Source organism: Oncorhynchus keta, chromosome 34 (assembly GCF_023373465.1).
Source record: "Oncorhynchus keta strain PuntledgeMale-10-30-2019 chromosome 34, Oket_V2, whole genome shotgun sequence".
NCBI classification, from domain to species: Eukaryota; Metazoa; Chordata; class Actinopteri; order Salmoniformes; family Salmonidae; genus Oncorhynchus; species Oncorhynchus keta.
Window position 1 is genome coordinate 67,203,665 of NC_068454.1, and position 27,756 is coordinate 67,231,420.

At 43.7% G+C, this 27,756-nt stretch overlaps 1 protein-coding gene across 19 annotated transcripts in view; it reads left to right on the forward strand.

Annotated features, from left to right (window-relative positions):
• LOC118373995 (regulating synaptic membrane exocytosis protein 2-like) overlaps positions 1 to 26,471 on the forward strand; it is a 257,928-nt gene extending 231,457 nt beyond the window's left edge. For 18 of the 19 annotated variants that reach the window (XM_052494501.1, XM_052494502.1, XM_052494503.1 and 15 more), the window contains 5 exons: positions 22,340 to 22,481; positions 22,751 to 22,863; positions 23,338 to 23,439; positions 23,685 to 23,824; positions 23,942 to 26,471. In XM_052494501.1, coding sequence (XP_052350461.1) covers positions 22,340 to 22,481; positions 22,751 to 22,863; positions 23,338 to 23,439; positions 23,685 to 23,824; positions 23,942 to 24,139 — 695 coding nt within the window. In that variant the 3' untranslated portion in view covers positions 24,140 to 26,471. Of the gene's footprint in view, positions 1 to 15,486; positions 16,024 to 22,339; positions 22,482 to 22,750; positions 22,864 to 23,337; positions 23,440 to 23,684; positions 23,825 to 23,941 lie in introns of those variants that run through there. The other variant, XM_052494517.1, reaches the window with a different exon arrangement.
• The last annotated feature ends 1,285 nt before the right edge of the window (positions 26,472 to 27,756 follow it).

Here is a 27,756-nt window from a genome sequence, read left to right on the forward strand (position 1 = left end):
ACGACTGCTGCTATAACGACTGCTGCTATAACGACTGCTGCTATAACGGCTGGTGCTATAGCGGCTGCTGCTATAACGACTGCTGCTATAACGGCTGCTGCTATAACGACTGCTGCTATAACGGCTGGTGCTATAACGGCTGGTGCTATAACGGCTGCTGCTATAACGACTGCTGCTATAACGACTGGTGCTATAACGGCTGCTGCTATAACGGCTGGTGCTATAACGGCTGCTGCTATAACGGCTGGTGCTATAACGGCTGGTGCTATAACGGCTGCTGCTATAACGGCTGCTGCTATAACGGCTGGTGCTATAACGACTGCTGCTATAACGACTGCTGCTATAACGACTGCTGCTATAACGGCTGGTGCTATAACGGCTGCTGCTATAACGACTGCTGCTATAACGACTGCTGCTATAACGACTGCTGCTATAACGGCTGCTGCTATAACGGCTGCTGCTATAACGGCTGCTGCTATAACGACTGCTGCTATAACGACTGCTGCTATAACGGCTGGTGCTATAACGACTGCTGCTATAACGACTGCTGCTATAACGACTGCTGCTATAACGACTGCTGCTATAACGACTGCTGCTGCTGCTATAACGGCTGCTGCTATAACGACTGCTGCTATAACGACTGCTGCTATAACGGCTGGTGCTATAACGACTGCTGCTAACGACTGCTGACTGCTGCTATAACGGCTGCTGCTATAACGACTGCTGCTATAACGGCTGCTGCTATAAACTGCTGACTGCTGCTATAACGGCTGCTGCTATAACGGCTGCTGCTATAACGGCTGCTGCTATAACGACTGCTGCTATAACGACTGCTGCTATAACGACTGCTGCTATAACGACTGCTGCTATAACGGCTGCTGCTATAACGACTGCTGCTATAACGGCTGGTGACTGCTGCTATAACGGCTGCTGCTATAACGGCTGGTGCTATAACGGCTGCTGCTATAACGGCTGCTGCTATAACGGCTGGTGCTATAACGGCTGGTGCTATAACGGCTGGTGCTATAACGGCTGCTGCTATAACGGCTGCTGCTATAACGGCTGGTGCTATAACGACTGCTGCTATAACGACTGCTGCTATAACGGCTGCTGCTATAACGGCTGCTGCTATAACGACTGCTGCTATAACGACTGCTGCTATAACGACTGCTGCTATAACGGCTGGTGCTATAACGGCTGCTGCTATAACGGCTGCTGCTATAACGGCTGCTGCTATAACGACTGCTGCTATAACGACTGCTGCTATAACGGCTGGTGCTATAACGGCTGCTGCTATAACGGCTGCTGCTATAACGACTGCTGCTATAACGACTGCTGCTATAACGGCTGCTGCTATAACGGCTGCTGCTATAACGGCTGCTGCTATAACGGCTGCTGCTATAACGACTGCTGCTATAACGACTGCTGCTATAACGACTGCTGCTATAACGACTGCTGCTATAACGACTGCTGCTATAACGGCTGCTGCTATAACGGCTGCTGCTATAACGACTGCTGCTATAACGGCTGCTGCTATAACGGCTGCTGCTATAACGACTGCTGCTATAACGGCTGCTGCTATAACGACTGCTGACTGCTGCTATAACGGCTGCTGCTATAACGGCTGCTGCTATAACGACTGCTGCTATAACGACTGCTGCTATGCTGCTGCTATAACGACTGCTGCTATAACGACTGCTGCTATAACGACTGCTGCTATAACGGCTGCTGCTATAACGACTGCTGCTATAACGACTGCTGCTATAACGACTGCTGCTATAACGACTGCTGCTATAACGGCTGCTGCTATAACGGCTGCTGCTATAACGACTGCTGCTATAACGACTGCTGCTATAACGACTGCTGCTATAACGACTGCTGCTATAACGACTGCTGCTATAACGGCTGCTGCTATAACGACTGCTGCTATAACGACTGCTGCTATAACGGCTGCTGCTATAACGGCTGCTGCTATAACGACTGCTGCTATAACGGCTGCTGCTATAACGGCTGGTGCTATAACGGCTGCTGCTATAACGGCTGCTGCTATAACGACTGCTGCTATAACGACTGCTGCTATAACGGCTGGTGCTATAACGGCTGCTGCTATAACGACTGCTGCTATAACGACTGCTGCTATAACGGCTGCTGCTATAACGGCTGCTGCTATAACGACTGCTGCTATAACGACTGCTGCTATAACGACTGCTGCTATAACGGCTGCTGCTATAACGGCTGCTGCTATAACGACTGCTGCTATAACGGCTGCTGCTATAACGGCTGCTGCTATAACGGCTGCTGCTATAACGGCTGCTGCTATAACGACTGCTGCTATAACGACTGCTGCTATAACGGCTGCTGCTATAACGGCTGCTGCTATAACGACTGCTGCTATAACGACTGCTGCTATAACGGCTGCTGCTATAACGGCTGCTGCTATAACGACTGCTGCTATAACGACTGCTGCTATAACGACTGCTGCTATAACGGCTGCTGCTATAACGGCTGCTGCTATAACGACTGCTGCTATAACGGCTGCTGCTATAACGGCTGGTGCTATAACGACTGCTGCTATAACGGCTGCTGCTATAACGACTGCTGCTATAACGGCTGCTGCTATAACGACTGCTGCTATAACGGCTGCTGCTATAACGGCTGCTGCTATAACGACTGCTGCTATAACGACTGCTGCTATAACGGCTGCTGCTATAACGACTGCTGCTATAACGGCTGCTGCTATAACGGCGATTGGTTGAAGAGCATGCATTTCGTTTTACTTGCATTTAAGAGCAATTGGAGGCCACGGAAGGAGTGTTGTATGGCATTGAAGCTCGTCTGGAGGTTTGTTAACATAGTGTCCAAAGAATGTCCAGAGGTATACAGAACGGTGTCGTCTGCGTAGAGGTGGATCAGAGAATCACCAGCAGCAAGAGCAACATCATTGATATATACAGAGAAAATAGTCGGCCCGAGAATTGAACCCTGTGGCACCCCCATAGAGACTGCCAGAGGTCCGGACAACAGGCCCTCCGATTTGACACACTGATCTCTATCTGAGAAGTAGTTAGTGAACAAGGCGAGGCAATAATTTGAGAAACCAAGGCTATTGAGTCTGCTGATAAGAATGCTGTGATTGACAGAGTCGAAAGCCTTGGCCAGGTCGATGAAGACGGCTGCACAGTAATGTCTCTTATCGATTTCATTTAGGACCTTGAGCGTGGCTGAGGTTCACCGATGAACAGCTCGAAACCAGATTGAATCGCGGAGAAGGTACGGTGGGATTCAAAATGGTCGGTGATCTCTTTGTTAACTTGGCTTTCTAAGAGTTTAGAATGGCAGGGCAGGATGGATTTAGGTCTATAACAGTTTGGGACTAGAGTGTCTCTCCTTTTGAAGAGGGGGATGACCGAGGCAGCTTTCCAATCTTTGGGGATCTCAGACGATACGAAAGAGAGGTTGAACAGGCTAGTAATAGGGGTTGCAACAATTGCGGCGGATAATTTTAGAAAGAGAGGGTCCAGATTGTCTAGCCCAGATGATTTGTAGGGGTCCAGATTTTGCAGCTCTTTCAGAACATCAGCTACCTGGATTTGGGTGACGGAGAAGCACCCCGCTTGAGCAACTTGCTACGGGGGGGTGCAGAGCTGTTGGCCGGGGGAGGGGTAGCCAGGTGGAAAGCATTGCCAGCCGTAGAAAAATGGTTATTGAAATTCACGATTATCGTGGATTTATCGGTGGTAACAGTTTTTGATAGCCCCTGGGCAGTGGGCAACTGAGAGGAGGTGCTCTTATTCTCCATGGACTTTACAGTGTAACAAAACTTTTTGGAATTTGTGCTACAGGATGCACATTTTTTTTTGAAAAAGCTAGCCTTTGCTTTCCTAACTGACTGTGTGTATTGGTTCTATTGGTTGTGTTGGTCAAGGCCAGTCAAGTCTGGAGTGAACCAAGGGCTATATCTTTTCTTAGTTCTACATTTTTTGAATGGGGCCTTCTTATTTAAGAAGGTGAAGAAAGCACTTTTAAAGAATAACCAGGCAACCTATAAAGGCCTGCTCTCTGAAGTGTTTCAGGGAGCGTTTGACAGTGGTGAGGGTTGGTTGTTTGACTGCGGACCCATTACGGACGCAGGCAATGAGGCAGTGATCGCTGTGATCCTGGTTGAAAACAGCAGAGGTGTATTTATAGGGCAGGTTGGTCAGGATGATATCTATGAGGGTGCCCGTGTTTCCGGATTTAGGTTTGTACCTGGTAGGTTCGTTGATAGTTTGTGTGAGATTGAGGGCATCTAGCTTAGCTTATTTATATGTTAACTCTGTGTTATTCTCATCATTCTGAATGTGCAGTTTTGCGTTTCTACAAAGACTTTCTACAAAGAAAGGTTTGTATTAGGATCATATGTTGATGTACCAAACATCTTTCAGAGTGATTATTCACGAGGCAGTGATTCTATCATTGATATTATTTGTGAATGAATAACTTAATGTTGTCTAATGGCACATGGTACAGCAGGTTCTTTATGTGCTTTGCATTGTCCACGATGTTAACTAATGTCTTTGTTCTGACTTTTTTGTAACAAATACATGAATTGAATAAAAACCAAGTTAAATACAATAATGTAGCCAAAGTTACAGAAAAATAAGACGGCCAAAAAAGCTGTTTTGAGCATGCAGAGCAGGACACGTGTGAGTGAGCTGACTGGGACACCTGTCTTTTGGCTCACATCTGTCCCATGTGCCCGTCCATGCCTACCGAACTAACATGTCGGCACTTTTATTATGTGTTTTTGTCTCTATCATGTTCTTCCGTCAGTACATTACAGTACTTCTCTTCTTGGTTGAGTGGTGCTACTTAACACTCTTTGTGGTTGTCATGACGATTCTGTTGATTGGAGTTATGGTGCTAGCAACAGAAGAGGTCATGTTCACAATATTGGACAGACAGTACCTCTTCATTTTGGACTGGTGTGTTTGTTGGAATTATGGCATGGGTACATTTTATACTTGATGTACAAGTAACTGCCAAATTAAACGGAAACGCCATCATAAAGTGTCTTAAAAGGGCGTTGGGACACCACAAGCCAGAACAGATTCAATGCACCTTGAAATTGATTCTACAAGTTTGACTCATGTGGTGTTTTGTTGATGGTGGTGGAAAACACTGTCTTATGGGATATTCTAGAGCGGCTCCTAAGTATTCAATTGGGTTGAGATCTGGTCACTGAGATGACCATCAAAATCAAATAATGCGCAAAATACAGCAGCAGGCATTTCACCTTACAGTGAAGTGCTTACTTACAAGCCCTTAACCAACAATTAAGAAAAAGAAAGTATTTTCTAAATAAACTGAAGTAAATAATAAATAAATAAAAAATATATATTTAAAAAAAATATATATATAAAAAAAAAATAAAAAAAAATATAAAAAAAATAAATATATATATATATATAGAGCAACAATAAAATAATGGTAATGAGGCTATATACAGGGGTTACCTGTACAGGGGCACAGGTTAGTTGAGGTAACTCACCTCAGATTAGACAAAGAGTTTTTCTTCAATGAGTCAGAGGGGAGGGATATACTACAGACACCCGAGCAGGCCCAGATTCCCGTCATTCGCTGAAGAAGGAAACTGAGATTTTGCGGAAAAATATCAGGGTGCCTTGTGATGATCAGGTGACGAGTAGCTAATCTGCCTTTGCCTTCCGTCCTGCTAGCTAACGTTAAGTCACTGGAAAATAAATAGGACGAACTGAAAGCATGTATATCCTACCAATGGGACATTAAAAACTGTAATATCTTATGTTTCACTGAGTCTTGGCTGAACAACGACATTAAGAACATACAGCTGGCGGTTTATACACTCTATCGGCAGGATAGAACAGCAGCCTGGTAAGACACGGGGTGGGGGCCTATGCATATATGTAAACAACAGCTGGTGCATGATATCTAAGGAAGTCTCAAAGTTTTGCTCGCCAGAGGTAGAGTATCTCATGATAAACTGTAGACCACACTATGTACCTAGAGAGTTTTCATCTGTATTTTTCGTAGCTGTGTACATACTACCACAGACCGATGTGGGCACTAAAACGGCACTTAATGAGCTGTATACCGCCATAAGCAAACAGGAAAACGCTCATCCAGAGGCGGTGCTCCTAGTGGCCGGGGACTTTAATGCAGGGAAACTTAAATCAGTTTTACCTCATTTCTATCAGCATGTTAAATGTAAAACCAGAGGGAATGTGCTTCTACACCTGCATTGCTTGCTGTTTGGGGTTTTAGGCTGGGTTTCTGTACAGCACTTTGAGATATCAGCTGATGTACGAAGGGCTATATCAATACATTTGATTTGATTTTATTTGAATGTGTGCAGTGACTGTACGCACATACCCAAACCAGAAGCCGTGGATTACAGGCAACATTCGCACTGAGCTAAAGGGTAGAACTGCCGCTTTCAAGGAACGGGGCTCTAACCCGGAAGCTTATAAGAAATCCTGCTATGCCCACCGACGAACCATCAAACAGGCAAAGCGTAAATACAGGACGACGGTTGAATCGTACTACACCGGCTCCCATGCCCGTTGGATGTAGTAGGGCTTGCAAACTATTACAGACTACAAAGGGAAGCACAGCCGAGAGCTGCCCAGTGACACGAGCCTACCAGATGAGCTAAATAACTTCTACGATCGCTTCGAGGCAAGTAACACTAAAACATGCATGAGAGCATCAGCTGTTTCGGACGACTGTGTGATCACGCTCTCCGCAGCCAATGTGAGTAAGACCTTTAAACAAGTCAACATTCACAAGGCCGCAGGGCCAGAAGGATTACCAGGACGTGCACTCCAAGCATGTGCTGACCAACTGGCGAGTGTCTTCACTGACATTTTCAACCTCTCCCTCTCTGAGTATGTAATATCAACATGTTTCAAGCAGACCACCATAGTCCCTGTGCCCAAGAACACTAAGTTAACCTGTCTAAATGACTACAGACCCGTAGCACTCACATCCGTAGCCATGAAATGCTTTGAAAGGCTGGTCGTGGCTCACATGAACACCATTATCCCAGAAACCCTAGACCCACTCCAATTTGCATACCACACCAACAGATCCACAGATGATGCAATCTCTATTGCACTCCACACTGCCCTTTCACACCTGGACAAAAGGAACACCTATGTGAGAATGCATTTCATTGACTACAGCTCACCGTTTAACACCATAGTACCCTCAAAGCTCATCACTAAGCTGAGGAACCTGGGACTAAACACCTCCCTCTGCAACTGGATCCTGGACTTCCTGACAGGCCCCCCTGAAGTGGTAAGAGTAGGTAACAACACATCCACCGCACTGATCCTCAACACAGGGGCCCCTCAGGCGTATGTTCTCAGTCCCCTCCTGTACTCCCTGTTCACTCATGACTGCACGGCCATGCACGACTCCAACACCATCATTAAATTAGCTGATGACCAACAATGATGAGACGGCCTATAGGGAGGAGGTCAGAGACCTGACCATGTGGTGCAAGGACAACAACCTCTCCCTCAATGTGACCAAGACAAAGGAGATTATTGTGGACTACAGGAAAAGGAGCATGCCCCTTTTCTCATCGACGGGGCTGTAGTGGAGCAGGTTGAGAGCTTCAAGTTCCTTGGTGTCCACATCACCACCAAACTGACCATGACAGTTCATTGGTGACGTGGACAACCTGCTCCGCTACAGCCCTGCCGATGAGAATGGGAGTGTGCTCAGCTCTCCTTTTCCTGTAGTCCACGATCATCTCCTTTGTCTTGATCACGTTGAGGGAGAAGTTATTATCCTGGCACCACACTGTCAGGTCTCTGACCTCCTCCCTATAGGCTGTCTCATCCTATAGGCTGTCTCATCCTATAGGCTGTCTCATCGTTGTTGGTGATCAGGCTGACAGAGATAAAAGGTCCGAATACCTTCTATTGATAATACATTTGCAAAATGACTAAAAACCTGTTTTCACTGTGTCATTATGGGGTATTGTGTGTAGATTGCAGAATACTTTTATTTATTTAATCCATTTTAGAATAAGGCTGTAACGTCCAGAGGTCTGAATACTTTCCGAAGGCACTGTATGTATCCCTTATTTACTCAAGTGTTGACATTATTCTGGCAGTTACCTGTATGTGTTATTGTTAACTAGAAGCTTCTGTGGAGAAAGGTGTCTGCTAAATGCTATTACAATAATGACTAGTAAGGTTTTCTCCAGTTGCCTCACTCGCTCCCTAAGCTGTGTGGTCTTTTTCGGTTTCTTTCTGCTGTTGACTGTGTTGCCATTCGTTAATAGGTCACCTCGTTACAACATTCAGGTTCCCCAGAAAGGCCTAGGCTTCATCCCAAATAGCAACCTATTACCTTTATAGTGCACTGCTTTTCACCAGGGCCCATAGCTCTGGTTAAAACTACTGCACTACATAGGGAATAGGGTGCCATTGAATTATAGAAAAGGGATGATCCATCCATGAAGCAGCTTTTCCATTGGCCAATCAGCTTACATAACATAACACTGTTGTTTTTTGGTCAACGTCTCATCCACTGACAGCCCGTTAGTCTGTCAGCTTGGAACGTGACTCACCCCATGCCCCTTCCCCTAGCATATGGCTCCCGTGTCACCAAGTCAGCTCTTCCCTCGACCACAGACTGACAGACTGACTGCCCACAGACAGACATTCAACACAGCTGTGCTAAACATATCACTCACTCACTCACCTCGGTTTTAACCACAGCTAAAGATGTTCTGTTTCTGTTCTCCCACTCTGTTCCAATGTGTAATACTACTGTTGTTCAATGAGGAAGAGCTATGAGCAGTCTGTCAAAATGTATTATTGGATGTCTATATCCTCTTAGTCACCAACAGTTGGGTTTTTGAATGTCCTATTCCTGTTGGGAAATGTTCTTGTTTTCTTTTTAACTAGTATTTTGTTTGATGATGACATATCCATGATATTGCCTTCACAGGCCATTGGTATGAGGTATGATACTCTGTATCATAACACTACTGATGCATATGTATACTGTATGAGGGAGTGGAATGTGAAACGTGATTGCAAGTTGAAATATAGATGATTATCTTGACTCTGAATGACTCTGAACGCCATCCCTCGGCTGTCATAACATCTCTCATTCTCTCGCTCTCTCATTCTCTCGTTTTCTCTCTCATTTTCTCGTTTTCTCTCTCAATCTCTCGTTTTCTCTCTCACTCTCTGTCTGTCAGTGTATTCACACCACCGAGTACAGGTAGTCACTGTGCTGCTGCTGTCTTTACACAGCTCAGTGTCCTACTTCACCTTACCTTGTGTGTCCACCTCCACACACGTCACACTTTCCTCACAAACTGATGAAAGTATGAACAATATACTGTAAGCTCTGTGTGTGTGTGAAGCGTGCGTGCGTGTGACCTTGCCTGAGACCTGAATGATTGCATTGGTTCCTGGAAACAACGTGTAGGGCTAATGTGTGTTAATGACTAGGGCTCAATGTCAGTGTTAATGTAGCTTTGACAAGTATCCAAACCAGAACTCTCTTTTACACTCTCTTCTTCCCAGAAATCTGCCTCTTTTGGTTTCCTCGGCGTCAGTGGACTTTCCATCCTGTAGTTCCTCTGACTGTTACTGTAAAGTTTGCCTGACTAACTGACTGACCTCTGTGAAATGGAATGAGCTGTCGGATCAAACTCCATACTTTGGCTTCCTCCCTACTCTATATGTATGTCATGTGATCTGATCTTATGTGATTTGAAACAATACAAAACAATACAATATGATATTATACAATATGACATGATATCATTATGAATAGTCTTCAAATCCGTTCTCCTTTTTGAAGCTAATTGTGGTTTTCGCTTGTGGTCACCAGGATGACCTGAATCAGTCCTGTAGTGTTGGTGTGGCAGATGGCAGGTAGCTCTCAGAGCCAGGTGCTGGAGGAAAGCTGTACTTCCCCACTGCCAGGGCTGCTGTGTGTGTTTGTGTGTGTATGTATGACTGTATTGTATCAGTTGCCATTATAGCCCTAGCTGTATGGTCTGAGGGCTGCTGTGTGTGTTTGTGTGTGTATGTATGACTGTATTGTATCAGTTGCCATTATAGCCCTAGCTGTATGGTCTGAGGGCTGCTGTGTGTGTTTGTGTGTGTATGTATGACTGTATTGTATCAGTTGCCATTATAGCCCTAGCTGTATGGTCTGAGGGCTGCTGTGTGTGTTTGTGTGTGTATGTATGACTGTATTGTATCAGTTGCCATTATAGCCCGAGCTGTATGGTCTGAGGGCTGCTGTGTGTGTTTGTGTGTGTATGTATGACTGTATTGTATCAGTTGCCATTATAGCCCGAGCTGTATGGTCTGAGGGCTGCTGTTGTGCTGGTCTGTATGACGGTGGTTGACTGGGCATTAGAGAGAGAGGAAACAGAGGGGGCAGGAAGGACAGGACAGCTCCATTAGGCTGTGTTTACACTCTGCAGACTGACTGGTTCTGTTTCTCTGTCTAACGCTTGGCCTCACCCTGCGCCATCAATCACACACGTTTTCTTCCCCAAAGACCAACCAGTCTTTGATGTCTTTATGTTGCTGCTCACCACCCGCGTCACTTCAGGGTTATTTTGCCCCGGACTTGCTGTTATCATCTGATGAGTAGCATTCTTGGGATTCCCGTCGTGTGAGGTGCTATTATTTTCCTGACTATCTGTCGTCTTTTTGCTGTATTGATCGTAATAAAACACATACAGTGCCTTGCAAAAGTATTCGGCCCCCTTGAACTTTGCGACCTTTTGCCACATTTCAGGCTTCAAACATAAAGATATAAAAACTGTATTTTTTTGTGAAGAATCAACAACAAGTGGGACACAATCATGAAGTGGAACGACATTTATTGGATATTTCAAACTTTTTTAACAAATCAAAAACTGAAAAATTGGGCGTGCAAATTTATTCAGCCCCTTTACTTTCAGTGCAGCAAACTCTCTCCAGAAGTTCAGTGAGGATCTCTGAATGATACAATGTTGACCTAAATGACTAATGATGATAAATACAATCCACCTGTGTGTAATCAAGTCTCCATATAAATGCAACTGCACTGTGATAGTCTCAGAGGTCCGTTAAAAGCGCAGAGAGCATCATGAAGAACAAGGAACACACCAGGCAGGTCCGAGATACTGTTGTGAAGAAGTTTAAAGCCGGATTTGGATACAAAAAGATTTCCCAAGCTTTAAACATCCCAAGGAGCACTGTACAAGCGATACTATTGAAATGGAAGGAGTATCAGACCACTGCAAATCTACCAAGACCTGGCCGTCCCTCTAAACTTTCCGCTCATACAAGGAGAAGACTGATCAGAGATGCAGCCAAGAGGCCCATGATCACTCTGGATGAACTGCAGAGATCTACAGCTGAGGTGGGAGACTCTGTCCATAGGACAACAATCAGTCGTATATTGCACAAATCTGGCCTTTATGGAAGAGTGGAAAGAAGAAAGCCATTTCTTAAAGATATCCATAAAAAGTGTCGTTTAAAGTTTGCCACAAGCCACCTAGGAGACACACCAAACATGTGGAAGAAGGTGCTTTGGTCAGATGAAATCAAAATTTAACTTTTTGGCAACAATGCAAAACGTTATGTTTGGCGTAAAAGCAACACAACTCATCACCCTGAACACACCACCCCCACTGTCAAACATGGTGGTGGCAGCATCATGGTTTGGGCCTGCTTTTCTTCAGCAGGGACAGGGAAGATGGTTAAAATTGATGGGAAGATGGATGGAGCCAAATACAGGACCATTCTGGAAGAAAACCTGATGGAGTCTGCAAAAGACCTGAGACTGGGACGGAGATTTGTCTTCCAACAAGACAATGATCCAAAACATAAAGCAAAATCTACAATGGAATGGTTCAAAAATAAACATATCCAGGTGTTAGAATGGCCAAGTCAAAGTCCAGACCTGAATCCAATCGAGAATCTGTGGAAAGAACTGAAAACTGTTGTTCACAAATGCTCTCCATCCAACCTCACTGAGCTCGAGCTGTTATGCAAGGAGGAATGGGAAAAAATTCTCTCGATGTGCAAAACTGATAGAGACATACCCCAAGCAACTTACAGCTGTAATCGCAGCAAAAGGTGGCGCTACAAAGTATTAACTTAAGGGGGCTGAATAATTTTGCACGCCCAATTTTTACGTTTTTGATTTGTTAAAAAAGTTTGAAATATCCAATAAATGTCGTTCCACTTCATGATTGTGTCCCACTTGTTGTTGATTCTTCACAAAAAAATACAGTTTTATATCTTTATGTTTGAAGCCTGAAATGTGGCAAAAGGTCACAAAGTTCAAGGGGGCCGAATACTTTCGCAAGGCACTGTATCTCTGTTTGTGAAGCAATGACTAATACATCTGAAAAACAATTGTACACGTTGTTGGGAAAGAGTCAAAGATGCTGAGACCGTCATTGCTGTACAGTCTTATAAAGGTAGAAGGTCTATGGACTTTCAGACCACGGTCAGAATGCATATTGAAAGTGATTCAGGTGCGCTTGATTTGAAGTGTGCAATATATCATTGGTTCCATTGTAACAGGGAAACTAAATCAAACAAAGACCAAGTATTTGAAAGTATTTCACATATGTTCTTTATTTGACCCCAGTCTGTAGGCATCTACTTTAGGCCCATAGACCTCTACTGTAGACCTCTACTGTAGACTAATTGATATGTGAGGCTTTAATGCTCTGTTTCCTTAGGAAGTGTTGGACAGAGAACTGAATACAGAAATGAAGATAACATAGAGCACAGTTAGTTTCTTTTTCTTTTGACCTTCTATGCTTTATTCTAATGCCAGACTTTTATCTTGCTGCGTTAATTAATATGAATTACTTCAATAGAGAGACCTTTTCTTACTCATGTGCAGTATATTTCACAATTAATGAGATTTCAGCCCCTGGCTTTCATTTATTTACTTTTAGTCCTCTGAAAGGAGTGTGAAGTGGACTCTATTTGTGGACACCAGATCTACACAGACAGACATGTGGGAAATAAACCAGCTGGCTATGTAATCAACCTCATTTTCTTCAGACGAGTCTGTGCATTCTATTCAACACCTTGGTCATTGGTCTTTACGTCATCTCTTGGTCCTTGGTTGGGTGGAAGGTGGAGGGTTGGCTACGCCGAAGGTGAAAAAGCTGTGGCACACGGCACCTGCACAGCGTGTTGTTTTCGTTGAACGCCGATCACAGTCACCTGGTCAGTGAGACACGTACCATTCCACTTCCCAGAACGTCTGGACCATTCCTCTGAATCTTTCACACTCTTGTTTTACAGTAGCTCTGGGTTGCTATGGCAATGTTGCATGTACGTTGCTAGGTAAAGACATATCAAAGCTGTGTATCTTTGCAGGGAAGAATACGTTTCCTCTGATGCTTTCAATGACATGTGCTGTAGTAATCTACCTCTCTGCAAGTCCTTTACTCTTTGAAACATATAGAATGTTGTTGGGTATTCTTAGTTCTATAGAACTAATGGAACAGGGGTCAGGGGTCAGCCAAACATTCAGTAGAGTACTAGAGCTCTGAGACCAACAGAATACATCACCCTTATCACTATCTTCTGTCTTCTTCCTGTAGTGATGAGTGTGTCACACTCTATAATGAATAGTCCAGAAATATAAAGATGCACATACTTTTGGCTTGTTAGTGTGACCTCACTCATTATAATGATCCAATAATTAGCGTAGCCTAGTGGTTAGAGCGTTGGACTAGTAACCGGAAGGTTGCGAACAGGCAGTTAACCCACTGTTCCCAGGCCGTCATTGAAAATAAGAATATGTTCTTAACTGACTTGCCTGGTTAAATAAAGGTCAAATTTAAAAATAAAAAAAAATTGGTGCCACTCCAAAACATTAATCCTCTGCCGGATCACCTACCTCAAAGTTAATGGTGTGTCTGATGGTTGTGATACGTAGGAGGGGGTGTTAGCAGGATCCTCATTAATACACAATGAGTTGTACTCTGACTTTAGTGCACGTAAAAAGGTAAATGTCTCCCATTAAGAACAATTCGGGATTTACACGAAAGTCAAAAGAGTTTAGTACGCATATTTAACTCTCTGTCTGGTCGATTCATTATCATATTCCAAACTGCTACAGTCAGATGACGCATTAAAACGACCCAATTGGTTCAGGTGGTGTTCTTCTCTTCTGTCTAATTTCCTTTACTTGTTCATCTGACCTAGATGAGAACATGTCATTCAATGTACAAAAGGGAAAAATGGGGCGATTTTATTTAGTGGAAATAGGTTGCAGTGATTCTATTCGTGAGGACTTTTATTCCCAGTGAGGGACTGTAGCCCAGAGGTATGCTATATTTAAAGGAGAGCAGCTCAGTGCTTGTTCAGTAATTGACCAGTACTGTGTCTATTCTGCCAGTTTCTTTGAGAAAAAGCACAGCAGTTGATTTTCTGACAAGATAGTTAAAACAGCACAATTTAGCTGTCTGTTGTTTCAGTGCTAAACTGCCTCTACAGGCACTTTGGCTCTCTCTTCACCAAGCCTGATGTCCTAGATTAGTATAGAGGGCATCTCTCCCACATGCCATTACAATCTAATTTTACTGTGCTCAGAAACGTTGTAAAGGATCTTAGGAACCACCTGTGAGATCTGGACGGAAGTGGTTCTGGATGGATGGTCCAAGCTGGTCCAAACATGTCCAAGCACACACACTCCCAGTACTGAAGTGAGCTGTTTAGAGGATGTCTGTTGCCTCAGGTTGAAGAGAGAGATGCCAGAGATGGCCATAATGAACTCTGCAGTGTTTATGGCGACTAATTCAAACAGTCCATGTTGTAGTGTTGGTGGTTGAAATGATGTTGAAGGATGTGATGTCTCAAAGACAAGAATTCGGTTTACAGCCATTTTGTGAGATTCTCTCACAAATGACCATTTTTTTAACAGATGGTCAATTTGAACTAGCTCAAGTGAATTCTCCTCCGATAATGGCAATAATTTCAGAGCCACTGTACTGATGATTCATGGGTATGTAAACAGAGAGTAGGATAGCTGGCTACATGGGGTTTGCTGCAATCTTTGGTGGAAAAACACTGAAGAGAACTGCGCTGCTGGGGAGTGGGGGTGGGGGTGGGAGGGGGATGGAGATCTATCACGTGAACTGTGAGTGGAATAGCTGTTCAGGGTTGTTTATGCCCCTAATGGCTGGCTGTCACAGGAACCTCTGTGTCTTTGCGTTTGAGTGTGTGTGTGTTTGTGCATGCATATGTGTGTGTGTGTGTGTGTGTGTGTGTGTGTGTGTGTGTGTGTGTGTGTGTGTGTGTGTGTGTGTGTGTGTGTGTGTGTGTGTGTGTGTGTGTGTGTGTGTGTGTGTGTGTGTGTGTGTGTGTGTGTTTGTGTATCCGTGCATGTGTGCGAGAGAGAGAGGAGCGAGTGAGGTTCAGTGAGTCGTATCTCTGGGTAGAGCTCCTTTGCCTGGAGAGGCAGCCGAGGTGCGCCTGAGCAGTGAGCCCTCTGATTGGCTGAGGAGGATGCAGTTTGTCCCCCCCCTCTCCTTCTCCCAATTGTGTTAGAAGAGGAGAGGGGGGAGAGGAGCTGAGTAGCAGGCACATAGCACAGAGCACTAACAAGGAGCAGAGAGGCAAGCAAGCTCTTTCTCAACCCAGTCTCACACTACGCAGCACAGGGAGACAACACAAAGAGCTGCATCAGAGAGTCATTCTGCTACGACAGCACCATAGTCTTCTCTTGGGCTTTAGCGTTCAACCAGTTCTTCAGTTATCCTCGGTAGAGCTGTCTGGAGACCTGTAACCTCCACTAGAAGGCCACTTGACTCAGGTGATCAGTGGTTGATCAGTGACCATGGGTAGGCAGGGGCATGATGCCACTGCAGCGGCTGGCGCCCGGGGTCCGGGATGCGCATGCAGCGTTCCCAGAGCAAGATGAGCCTGTCTGCGTCGTTCGAGGCGCTGGCCAACTACTTCCCCTGCATGAACTCCTTCGACGAGGATGACGGAGGTAAGACGAGATGGCTCTAAACCTGGGACACTGAGGCAGACACACACAGCTGCTGCTGGTGCTGGAGGGAGAGAGGCAGGAGCTGAAGGGGGAGAGGCAGGAGCTGAGGGATGGGAGAAAGAGCAAAGGGATGGGATGGGGGGATGGAGAGGGGCAGGAGATGAAGGGGGAGAGAGGCAGGAGATGAAGGGGGAGAGAGGCAGGAGCTGAGGGATGGGAGAAGGAGCAAAGGGATGGGATGGGGGGATGGAGAGGGGCAGCGGGAAGAGAGGGAGCAGACGAACGGCTGGAGGGGTGGAGAGAGATGGAGAGGGAGCGGGGGATAGAGGAGAGGGAGGGATGGACTGATGGTTGACTGATGACCTGACGGGGGAGAGGGAGCATGGGGAGGGTGGAGGCTGTTGTAGTATTAGCTGTGGTACAGTACTGTGTTGCTGGTGGATGGGCATGCTCAGCGTGTTTTTGGAGAGGCTTCTCGTACTTGAGTAGCTACTTCCCTGTTTGTGTCATTGGCTACTGCTTTAGATCTGATGTTCTATTCTGAAACACTGTCTGGCTCCCTCATCGACATCACTTACCAATGGCAAGCATGCTTGTCTTGTCCCGATTGGAATGAATCACTATTTGTTTTAGTGTGGGCGGTAGAATAGATTTAGATATTGTGTTGACCTCGTCTCTAGTGTCTAGTGTGTGTGTTTATAGCTGTTTTATTTCTGAGTGGGTGTTGAGAATATGTTTTCATAAAACTAGGTTAGGGGGATTATATTAGCTGTGCTTGTATTAGCTGGGTTAGGGGGATTGTATTACCTGTGCTTGTATTAGCTGGGTTATGGGGATTGTATTAGCTGTGCTTGTATTAGCTGGGTTAGGGGAATTGTATTAGCTGTGCTTGTATTAGCTGGGTTAGGGGGATTGTATTAGCTGTGATTGTATTAGCTGGGTTAGGGGGATTGTATTAGCTGTGCTTGTATTAGCTGGTTTAGGGGGATTGTATTAGCTGTGCTTGTATTAGCTGGGTTAGGGGGATTGTATTAGCTGTGCTTGTATTAGCTGGGTTAGGGGAATTGTATTAGCTGTGCTTGTATTAGCTGGGTTAGGGGGATTGTATTAGCTGTGCTTGTATTAGCTGGGTTAGGGGGATTGTATTAGCTGTGCTTGTATTAGCTGGGTTAGGGGGATTGTATTAGCTGTGCTTGTATTAGCTGGGTTAGGGGGATTGTATTAGCTGTGCTTGTATTAGCTGGGTTAGGGGGGTTGTAATAGATGTGCTTGTATTAGCTGGGTTAGGGGGATTGTAATAGATGTGCTTGTATTAGCTGGTTTAGGGGGATTGTATTAGCTGTGCTTGTATTAGCTGGGTTAGGGGGATTGTATTAGCTGTGCTTGTATTAGCTGGGTTAGGGGAATCGTATTAGCTTTGCTTGTATTAGCTGGGTTAGGGGGATTGTATTAGCTGTGATTGTATTAGCTGGGTTAGGGGGATTGTATTAGCTGTGCTTGTATTAGCTGGGTTAGGGGAATTGTATTAGCTTTGCTTGTATTAGCTGGGTTAGGGGGATTGTATTAGCTGTGATTGTATTAGCTGGGTTAGGGGGATTGTATTAGCTGTGCTTGTATTAGCTGGTTTAGGGGGATTGTATTAGCTGTGCTTGTATTAGCTGGGTTAGGGGGATTGTATTAGCTGTGCTTGTATTAGCTGGGTTAGGGGGATTGTATTATCTGTGCTTGTATTAGCTGGGTTAGGGGGATTGTATTAGCTGTGCTTGTATTAGCTGGGTTAGGGGGATTGTATTATCTGTGCTTGTATTAGCTGGGTTAGGGGGATTGTATTAGCTGTGCTTGTTACCCTCCTCCTATAAATAGACTTTAATAGACTCTTCTGAAATAGACATGATCCACTGGAATGTTGAGATAATACACTAGAAATGTCTCCAGCCCCCTTCATCTCAATCCTCTTTCTGGGTAGACACTGACTTTAATGCTTCCATACCTGGAGTTAAAAGTACTAGAGTAGTCGACCCAATCCTCTTTCTGGGTAGACACTGACTTTAATGCTTCCATACCTGGAGTTAAAAGTACTAGAGTAGTCGACCCAATCCTCTTTCTGGGTAGACACTGACTTTAATGCTTCCATACCTGGAGTTAAAAGTACTAGAGTAGTCGACCCAATCCTCTTTCTGGGTAGACACTGACTTTAATGCTTCCATACCTGGAGTTAAAAGTACTAGAGTAGTCGACCCAATCCTCTTTCTGGGTAGACACTGACTTTAATGCTTCCATACCTGGAGTTAAAGGTACTAGAGTAGTCGATCCAATCCTCTTTCTGGGTAGACACTGACTTTAATGCTTCCATACCTGGAGTTAAAGGTACTAGAGTAGTCGACCCAATCCTCTTTCTGGGTAGACACTGACTTTAATGCTTCCATACCTGGAGTTAAAGGTACTAGAGTAGTCGACCCAATCCTCTTTCTGGGTAGACACTGACTTTAATGCTTCCATACCTGGAGTTAAAGGTACTAGAGTAGTCGACCCAATCCTCTTTCTGGGTAGACACTGACTTTAATGCTTCCATACCTGGAGTTAAAGGTACTAGAGTAGTCGATCCAATCCTCTTTCTGGGTAGACACTGACTTTAATGCCTCCATACCTGGAGTTAAAGGTACTAGAGTAGTCGACCCAATCCTCTTTCTGGGTAGACACTGACTTTAATGCTTCCATACCTGCAGTTAAAGGTACTAGAGTAGTCGATCCAATCCTCTTTCTGGGTAGACACTGACTTTAATGCTTCCATACCTGGAGTTAAAGGTACTAGAGTAGTCGATCCAATCCTCTTTCTGGGTAGACACTGACTTTCATGCTTCCATACCTGGAGTTAAAGGTACTAGAGTAGTCGACCCAATCCTCTTTCTGGGTAGACACTGACTTTAATGCTTCCATACCTGCAGTTAAAGGTACTAGAGTAGTCGACCCAATCCTCTTTCTGGGTAGACACTGACTTTAATGCTTCCATACCTGGAGTTAAAGGTACTAGAGTAGTCGACCCAATCCTCTTTCTGGGTAGACACTGACTTTAATGCTTCCATACCTGGAGTTAAAAGTACTAGAGTAGTCGACCCAATCCTCTTTCTGGGTAGACACTGACTTTAATGCTTCCATACCTGGAGTTAAAGGTACTAGAGTAGTCGATCCAATCCTCTTTCTGGGTAGACACTGACTTTAATGCTTCCATACCTGGAGTTAAAGGTACTAGAGTAGTCGACCCAATCCTCTTTCTGGGTAGACACTGACTTTCATGCTTCCATACCTGGAGTTAAAGGTACTAGAGTAGTCGACCCAATCCTCTTTCTGGGTAGACACTGACTTTAATGCTTCCATACCTGCAGTTAAAGGTACTAGAGTAGTCGACCCAATCCTCTTTCTGGGTAGACACTGACTTTCATGCTTCCATACCTGGAGTTAAAGGTACTAGAGTAGTCGACCCAATCCTCTTTCTGGGTAGACACTGACTTTAATGCTTCCATACCTGGAGTTAAAGGTACTAGAGTAGTCGACCCAATCCTCTTTCTGGGTAGACACTAACTTTCATGCTTCCATACCTGCAGTTAAAGGTACTAGAGTAGTCGACCCAAAATGTGCGTCCAATCAAATTGCTGTTCATAAACATTTCTCCCAGATGACACAAACTGTACTGATGATGTTTGTAAACAGTCATTTGATTGGACGGAAGTGACACTGCAGGTGAGTCTTTGATGTGTAGTTTATGTTACGCGAAGACAGTATCTTAGAGTATCTGAGGACTCCAACAGAGAATAGCTCCTCAAATGAAGGTTTTGTTCTAGCATCTAGATGGGCTCTGGGAAAATGACGTTGTATGATTTTCCCAGAGCCCGTATATCTCTACCACTCCAAAGTGACGCATTTTCATTGAGCAGTGTTTCACGGCTGGGGCTGGATGCACTGCAGCATTTTCTAAATGCTTTTCATTTTCTCTGTCTTTCACAGATCCTTATCTCTTTCCAGAACACATATTTTTCTATATTCTTTTCCCTTTTAGTGGGATATGAAGTTTAATGATGTGCACTTTCAATGGTAGTAGCTTAATTTGACTGAATATATCTGTCTGGGTGAGCTTTAAAAAATCCACTCCGTAATCTTTTTAATACTCTACCTTTTTAATACTCTACCTTAACAAACCATGACAACGGCACAGCCTGTGTGTGTGTGTGTGTGTGTGTGTGTGTGTGTGTGTGTGTGTGTGTGTGTGTGTGTGTGTGTGTGTGTGTGTGTGTGTGTGTGTGTGTGTGTGTGTGTGTGTGTGTGTGTGTGTGTGTGTGTGTGTGTGTGTGTGTGTGTGTGTGTGTGTGTGTGTGTGTGTGTGTGTGTGTGTGTGTGTGTGTGTATGAGTGTGTATGAGTGTGTGTGGCCTGGCTCATGGCACCTACAGTCTCATCATAATCACACACCTTTATTCAGCATTACTCCAATAAGGTATAAAATGCATAATTAAAAACAGTTGACCGGCCATTAAAAAGCTATTTCATAGATTAGCTTCTCAGCCTTTATTAGTATTGCCATCCATAATGACCTCAGATATGACCTCAGATACAACCATATGCATGCTAACCGCAGTACATACAGTGGTCAGGTTGACCTTAGCTTTGATTCAGCTTTGATTCATTCAGCTGATCATTCAGCACATCGCTCATTGGGAGCCTGACTGTCACACTGGCAGCTCTTTAGATGCCTTTAGACGTCACTCTCAGCGTATCTGAATCCAGTTTGCTTTGTCAGTGCTGAGGAGAGGATGAGGAGGCGGATGTCATTGAATAGCTGAGATGCCAGGGTTCTGGCCTCAGCAGTGAGGGCCTGCCTGAGGCCTATCTTCCTCTGATTCTAAGAGTCTGTACTTCCTGTGGATGGGAGACAGGCGGGCAGGCAGGCGGGCAGACAGGAAGTGAGAGAAGCTGGTGGCAGGGACAGTAACCAGAGTATAATTAAGGCGTTTTGAAATCACACACACACATTTTAAGTTACAGAGATGGAAATTGCATTAAGGACAATATGAATATCTGCCAGATTACTTGCAGTTTATTTGAACACAGAGTATGAGGAATTGTTGAGTGCTCTTCAAACTGTAAGAGGTCTTGGTTATAGAGGGCTTTATTACCCCCTCTGTGTGTTGCCCTCAGAAAGGTTGTTCCTGTGATAAAGCAGAACCACTCTTACGTATGTAAACATTGAGTGAGGAACATTCACTCTCTATGTTGACGTGCATTCCCTGACAGTGTGTCCAGTGGTCATGTCTGACACATAAATTAGCTCTCTTTAAATTAGTTCTCTTTACCCTGGTTATTCTCAGAGTTAATAACACTGCTAGAACTCAATACCTCTGCTTCCTGCATTCCTTACTGAGAGACAAGACAGACCCATTAGTTCACCTTTTACCATTTGACACTTTTAATTAGTCCGGTGTACCCCGTATGCATTTTTGTATTTGAAGGAACGGCCATTTTGTTTCTTTAGTTCTCTGCTGAAAGCCCTGTCATGTGACTTGTCTAGAGCTCTGCAGTGGCTGACCTGTACCAGTACCTGCTCCTACAGTTACCTCCAGTATATCCCTCTCCTGGCCCTCTTTGGTGGTTTGCAAAGAATGCAGCTCCAGCCACGTCCTGGCCATGTGCCCTACGCAGGGCCTGCTGTCACATAGATTGGAGGAGATGTTCAGTGGGTCTAATGGGGGCGGTCAGCTGTCACCTTGTATCAGTTGTGGGAGGCCAGACACTGAACGGTCCTAGGTGGAACAGAGGGATGGAGGGGGGGAGAGAGAGAGAGAGACTCTAAGCTAGAGCAAGAACCCTGCAGAGCAGGCAGCCGGTGCTCTGGCATAGCAGGAAGAGGGATGTACATGGTCTTCTTCTGTTTAGCCCATTCATACACTAACACACATACACACACACACACTTACACACGTACGCGCACACAACTGTTAAAAAAATATTTCTGTAATATGGCACTTTATGTTTAATAAATCTCTTTGCTAAATGATCACATGGAACTTGCAGTGCTCTGAGAAGAGAGTTCATGGTAGAATTGCCATAGAGTGGAAGTGTGATCTTCCTGTTGAGGACTTCAATGAGACTTCTCGTAATAAGTGAAAATGCTATGTCTACAATAACCTACTGTATGTAATTCGAAAGCAAAGCACACACTTGAGAGCAATGTATTAACTATTTCTCCCCCCTGCTCTCTCTTTCCCCCTTTCTCCCTTTCCCTCGCTCTATCTCTTTCTCCCGCTCTGTCCCTCTGTTCTGTCCAGAAGCTGGTGGGAAGAAGCTTCGCAGCACCGTGCAGAGGAGCACAGAGACGGGCTTGGCCGTAGAGATGAGGAGCAGGATGACTCGGCAGGCCAGCAGGGAGTCCACCGACGGCAGCATGAACAGCTACAGCTCCGAGGGAAAGTAAGTGAAGTCTAATGCATACCAATGTGATAATGTACATCCCTCCAATGTACATTATCACATTGGTATGCGTAGGTTAATTGTAGACATACATTATTACGAGAAGTCTCGTTGAAGTCATCAATAGGTCAAATGTAGGTTTGGGGTGCTCATTTGAATTTCCTGTCTTTTTTTGGATCTTGCCAACTCTAAATAAGCATGTTCAAGCTTTGAGGCCTTTTTCTTCAGTCTCCATTAGTTACCTGTGTCCTCTCTCCCTTCCGTTCCAGCCTGATCTTCCCTGGTGTGAGACTGTCCTCCGACGCCCAGTTCTCTGACTTCCTGGATGGACTAGGCCCAGCCCAGCTGGTTGGACGACAGACGCTAGCTACACCACCCATGGGTGGGTGGATCAGATTCCTGGAACAATGTTGTGTCAAGAGATTCTGAATGAATTATATATTTGGTTTACGTGTCAAGACGCCTTTAGCGACCTCAGTCCATACGGAAAGGATATCTGTATTACATTTACATTTTACATTTAAGTCATTTAGCAGACGCTCTTATCCAGAGCGACTTACAAATTGGTGCATTCACCTTATGACATCCAGTGGAACAGCCACTTTACAATAGTGCATCTAAATATTTTAAGGGGGGTGAGAAGGATTACTTTATCCTATCCTAGGTATTCCTTAAAGAGGTGGGGTTTCAGGTGTCTCCGTGAGGTGGTGATTGACTCCGCTGTCCTGGCGTCGTGAGGGAGTTTGTTCCACCATTGGGGGGCCAGAGCAGCGAACAGTTTTGACTGGGCTGAGCGGGAACTGTATTGTGTGAATGGAGTGTTAACATTGTGTTGGCTGTGGTGTGTGTTGTTCAGGTGACATCCAGATTGGAATCGTAGACAAGAAAGGAGCTCTGGAGGTGGAAGTGATCCGAGCCCGTGGCCTTGTGGGAAAACCAGGTTCCAAGGCACTGCCAGGTAATTTACTACATGATGTATAATATATTAATATATGCTATTTAGCAGACACATATATCCAAAGCTACTTACAGTACCGTGAGTACATACATTTTTTGTATCCTGTATGTGAGTAGAATAGAATAGAACCCACAGCCCCAAACTTCATGCTAATACCAACTGGTCACTACTGTAACCAGAGCTTGAACCAACTGATAATGCTGCCAATAGTATTGTAACTATTCTGTCTGTCTCTCTCTTCATAGCACCATATGTAAAAGTGTATCTTTTGGAAAACGGAGCCTGCATAGCCAAAAAGAAAACAAAAGTAGCAAGAAAAACCTTGGATCCCCTTTACCAGCAGCAACTGCCTTTCGAAGAGGCTCCTGGAGGGAAAGTTCTACAGGTAAACTATGACCTACCAGGCCTTGATAAATACTTCACAGTTCACACATCATTTCTAAACAAATGCAGGCCTCTAACATATTATAATAACATGTCTAATAAACCCTCTTCTCCACAGATCATTGTATGGGGAGACTACGGACGCATGGACCATAAATCCTTTATGGGAGCAGTTCAGATACTTTTAGATGAGCTGGACCTGTCTAACATGGTGATTGGTTGGTTCAAGCTCTTTCCTCCTTCCTCATTGGTGGACCCTACCCTGGCCCCCTTGACAAGAAGAGCTTCCCAAACGTCATTGGATAGCCGGTCATAGCAGTGTGTGGACTGATAGCATTGTTGTAGCAGCACCCAGTGTTGAGGTTGAACATGCTGCGACAGACAGGTCACGCCCCCCGGTTACACTGCATGCTTGATGTTGTGTCTTCTGAGCCTGTTTCTAGGGGTGCAAACGTGATCCTGTGTTTTGACAAAAATGTCGCACACATTGTGCGTAGCGAGCGTCGCTCCCTCGGCCGTGTCTGAGCACCAGCTCGGATTAGAAGGCCGTAACGGACTCCTTAGCACCAGGAATTGTCTCTAAATCGAGCGATTCCAGGTTTTCATCCAATCTAAGCCATGGGGGTCGGAACTGGGAACCCGCTCGATGAGTTCTACAGAAGCCCTTTTCGAATGAAAAATACATGTTTTTGTTTCTAATTATTTTGTTTGTTTTTTGTTTGTTTTATTGTCGATGTACTTGTATACCTGAAGGGGTGACTGACAGTGTTGTCCTGTCCAGAAGCTTGGTCATGCCACGCCAACAGACCTAGCTAGATGTGTAAATGGAACTATGAGGATCATTGCAATTGGAGAGGTGGGGTGTCCCAACTAAAGCTCAAACTCCGAATATGAGGCCCTATTCAAAATAGTAGTAGATCACACCAGAGAGAGACAATACTAAAGTTACTAAAGGCAATACAGAAGTGGCTACTGTACTATCGACACTCCAGAATCTATTGATCAGAACCCACAACAAGAATAACTTTTATGACCTAACATTATTATTTCTCTGTTGATATATTGTATGACATTTAAATGAAGATTTAAAATAAAAAAAAAGATTTTTTTGCATGGACAAAAATTTAGCTGAAAAAAAAAGACCATTATTTTCTTGAGGCTGCGACTTGCAAAAAAAGATGAAGAAAAACTAATAAAACACATCAGCCATTTTCAACAATTTATATTATTTTTAAATATAAATTTCACTAGTGCATGGTTTTCAAAGGGGAGTGAATGCAACAGCGTGATAAAAAAAAGACACATTGTTTATCATTCTTTAGACCATCCATTACATAAGTCTGTGTTCGGCAGACATACAGTAAGAGAAACTCAAATAAAAACTTTTGGAGTTATTTAACAAAAAAAAACTGTTTATGTGACAAAGTGATGATGAAAATAAATGTAAATTATTTATTTCATTGTAAAGGTTTACAAACCTTATAAAGATAAACATTATGTGCAAATTGTACACGTCTCTTTCTCTCCCTTGTCCCAGGGCATCCCCCTGATATTGTCCAGAGTTTCAGGACTGTTGGTTCTTTTACAGCTCTGTATCGTTTCAATATGTCTTTTTTGGCGATTTGTTGAACAAGCATGTTGAAAAGGATTTTCTGCAACATGGCTTGGGCACACCTTAAAGTAACTCAGCATGTTTTGATAAAGAGGATGTTTGGGAGTTTTGCAGTTTCTTGTACAGTGCATGTCAACTTCGTTACTTCCCCCCCCCCCCTCACCTTCAATTGAATTCTACAGAAAATTCATTAGTTACTTTCATGGCCAAACTATTAAAACGTTTTAACAAAACATTCCACTAACCCCTAGATCATATTTTATTTCCACTTTTTCAAAAAGAATGACAAGGGAAAATATTTTATATTCATTGGAGGTTGACAAAAAAAGTTATGGTTGCGAGTGTATTTTATTTCAGTATTGTTAACTAACATGCAAAAATAATCTGTATTGGTACAGCAAGAAGGATATTTATATCCAAGCAAGATGCGGCAAACATACAACTTATGTACTGTATATCGCTGTGTAGTTCAGGCACTGTTTCTGAGGACCAGTAAAAACACAAGGTCAAACAACATGGGATGTTGCCACACTATATGAATTTAGTTTTTTTTGTTTTTGTGAAAATATTATTAATTTCATATATTTTTATTTGTTTATTTATAAGCCAAGACCAGTTTATTTTTTATTTTTAGTAATTGTAAATGCTTCTTGTGTATGGGAGGTATATGAATCTTACAGTTATGTCTGAATGAAAATAAACTGAGACGTTATTCCTTTTCCATGTTAAACCAATACATTCTAATGTCCATCCGATATCTTGTCACTATAACAAGCTATATACTTTCGTTTTTGATTTACATTGTACATATGAGAAATTTGAATAAAACAAGCAAACACAAATAGATGACAATATTTTGGAATAGGAATAATGTCTCACATGATGACAAAGACATGTTATTTACCCTTTTGAATGCCTTTTCTTTCTTTTGTTTTGGTGCAATGTGTTTATGCCAAGGCTATGTCTTGGTGAAGTATGGTTGAGTACAGAGATTTATGTAAGTTATTTTTCAAATAAAAAATGGATATTACACTGACACTGAGTACCAGCGAACAGTATCAACATACAAGAGCATTTTTATCTATCTGGGCATGACGATTTCCTGTTCCAAAACATCCACACATTACCTTCTTTATTCCTCCAGGTAGGTTGTTCCACAACATCCACACATTACCTTCTTTATTCCTCCAGGTAGGTTGTTCCACAACATCCACAAATTACTATATTTATTCCTCCAGGTAGGTTGTTCCACAACATCCACAAATTACTATATTTATTCCTCCAGGTAGGTTGTTCCACAACATCCACAAATTACTATATTTATTCATCCAGGTAGTTTGTTCCACAACATCCACACATTACCTTCTTTATTCCTCCAGGTAGGTTGTTCCACGACATCCACAAATTACTATATTTATTCCTCCAGGTAGGTTGTTCCACAAATTACTATATTTATTCATCCAGGTAGTTTGTTCCACGACATCCACACATTACCTTCTTTATTCCTCCAGGTAGGTTGTTCCACGACATCCACAAATTACTATATTTATTCCTCCAGGTAGGTTGTTCCACAACATCCACACATTACCTTCTTTATTCCTCCAGGTAGGTTGTTCCACAACATCCACACATTATCTTCTTTATTCCTCCAGGTAGGTTGTTCCACAACATCCACAAATTACTATATTTATTCCTCCAAGTAGGTTGTTCCACGACATCCACAAATCACTATCTTTATTTCTCCAGGTAGGTTGTTCCCCAACATCCACAAATTATTATATTTATTCCTCCAGGTAGGTTGTTCCACAACATCCACAAATTACTATCTTTATTCCTCCAGGTAGTTTGTTCCACAACATCCACACATTACCTTCTTTATTCCTCCAGGTAGGTTGTTCCACGACATCCACAAATTACCTATATTTATTCCTCCAGGTAGGTTTGTTCCAAAACATCCACACATTACCTTCTTTATTCCTCCAGGTAGGTTGTTCCACAACATCCACAAATTATATTTATTCCTCCAGGTAGGTTGTTCCACAACATCCACACATTACCTATCTTTATTCCTCCAGGTAGGTTGTTCCACAACATCCACACATTACCTTCTTTATTCCTCCAGGTAGGTTGTTCCACAACATCCACAAATCACTATCTTTATTCCTCCAGGTAGGTTGTTCCACAACATCCACAAATCACTATCTTTATTCCTCCAGGTAGGTTGTTCCACAACATCCACAAATTACTATATTTATTCATCCAGGTAGGTTGTTCCACAACATCCACAAATTACTATATTTATTAATCCAGGTAGGTTGTTC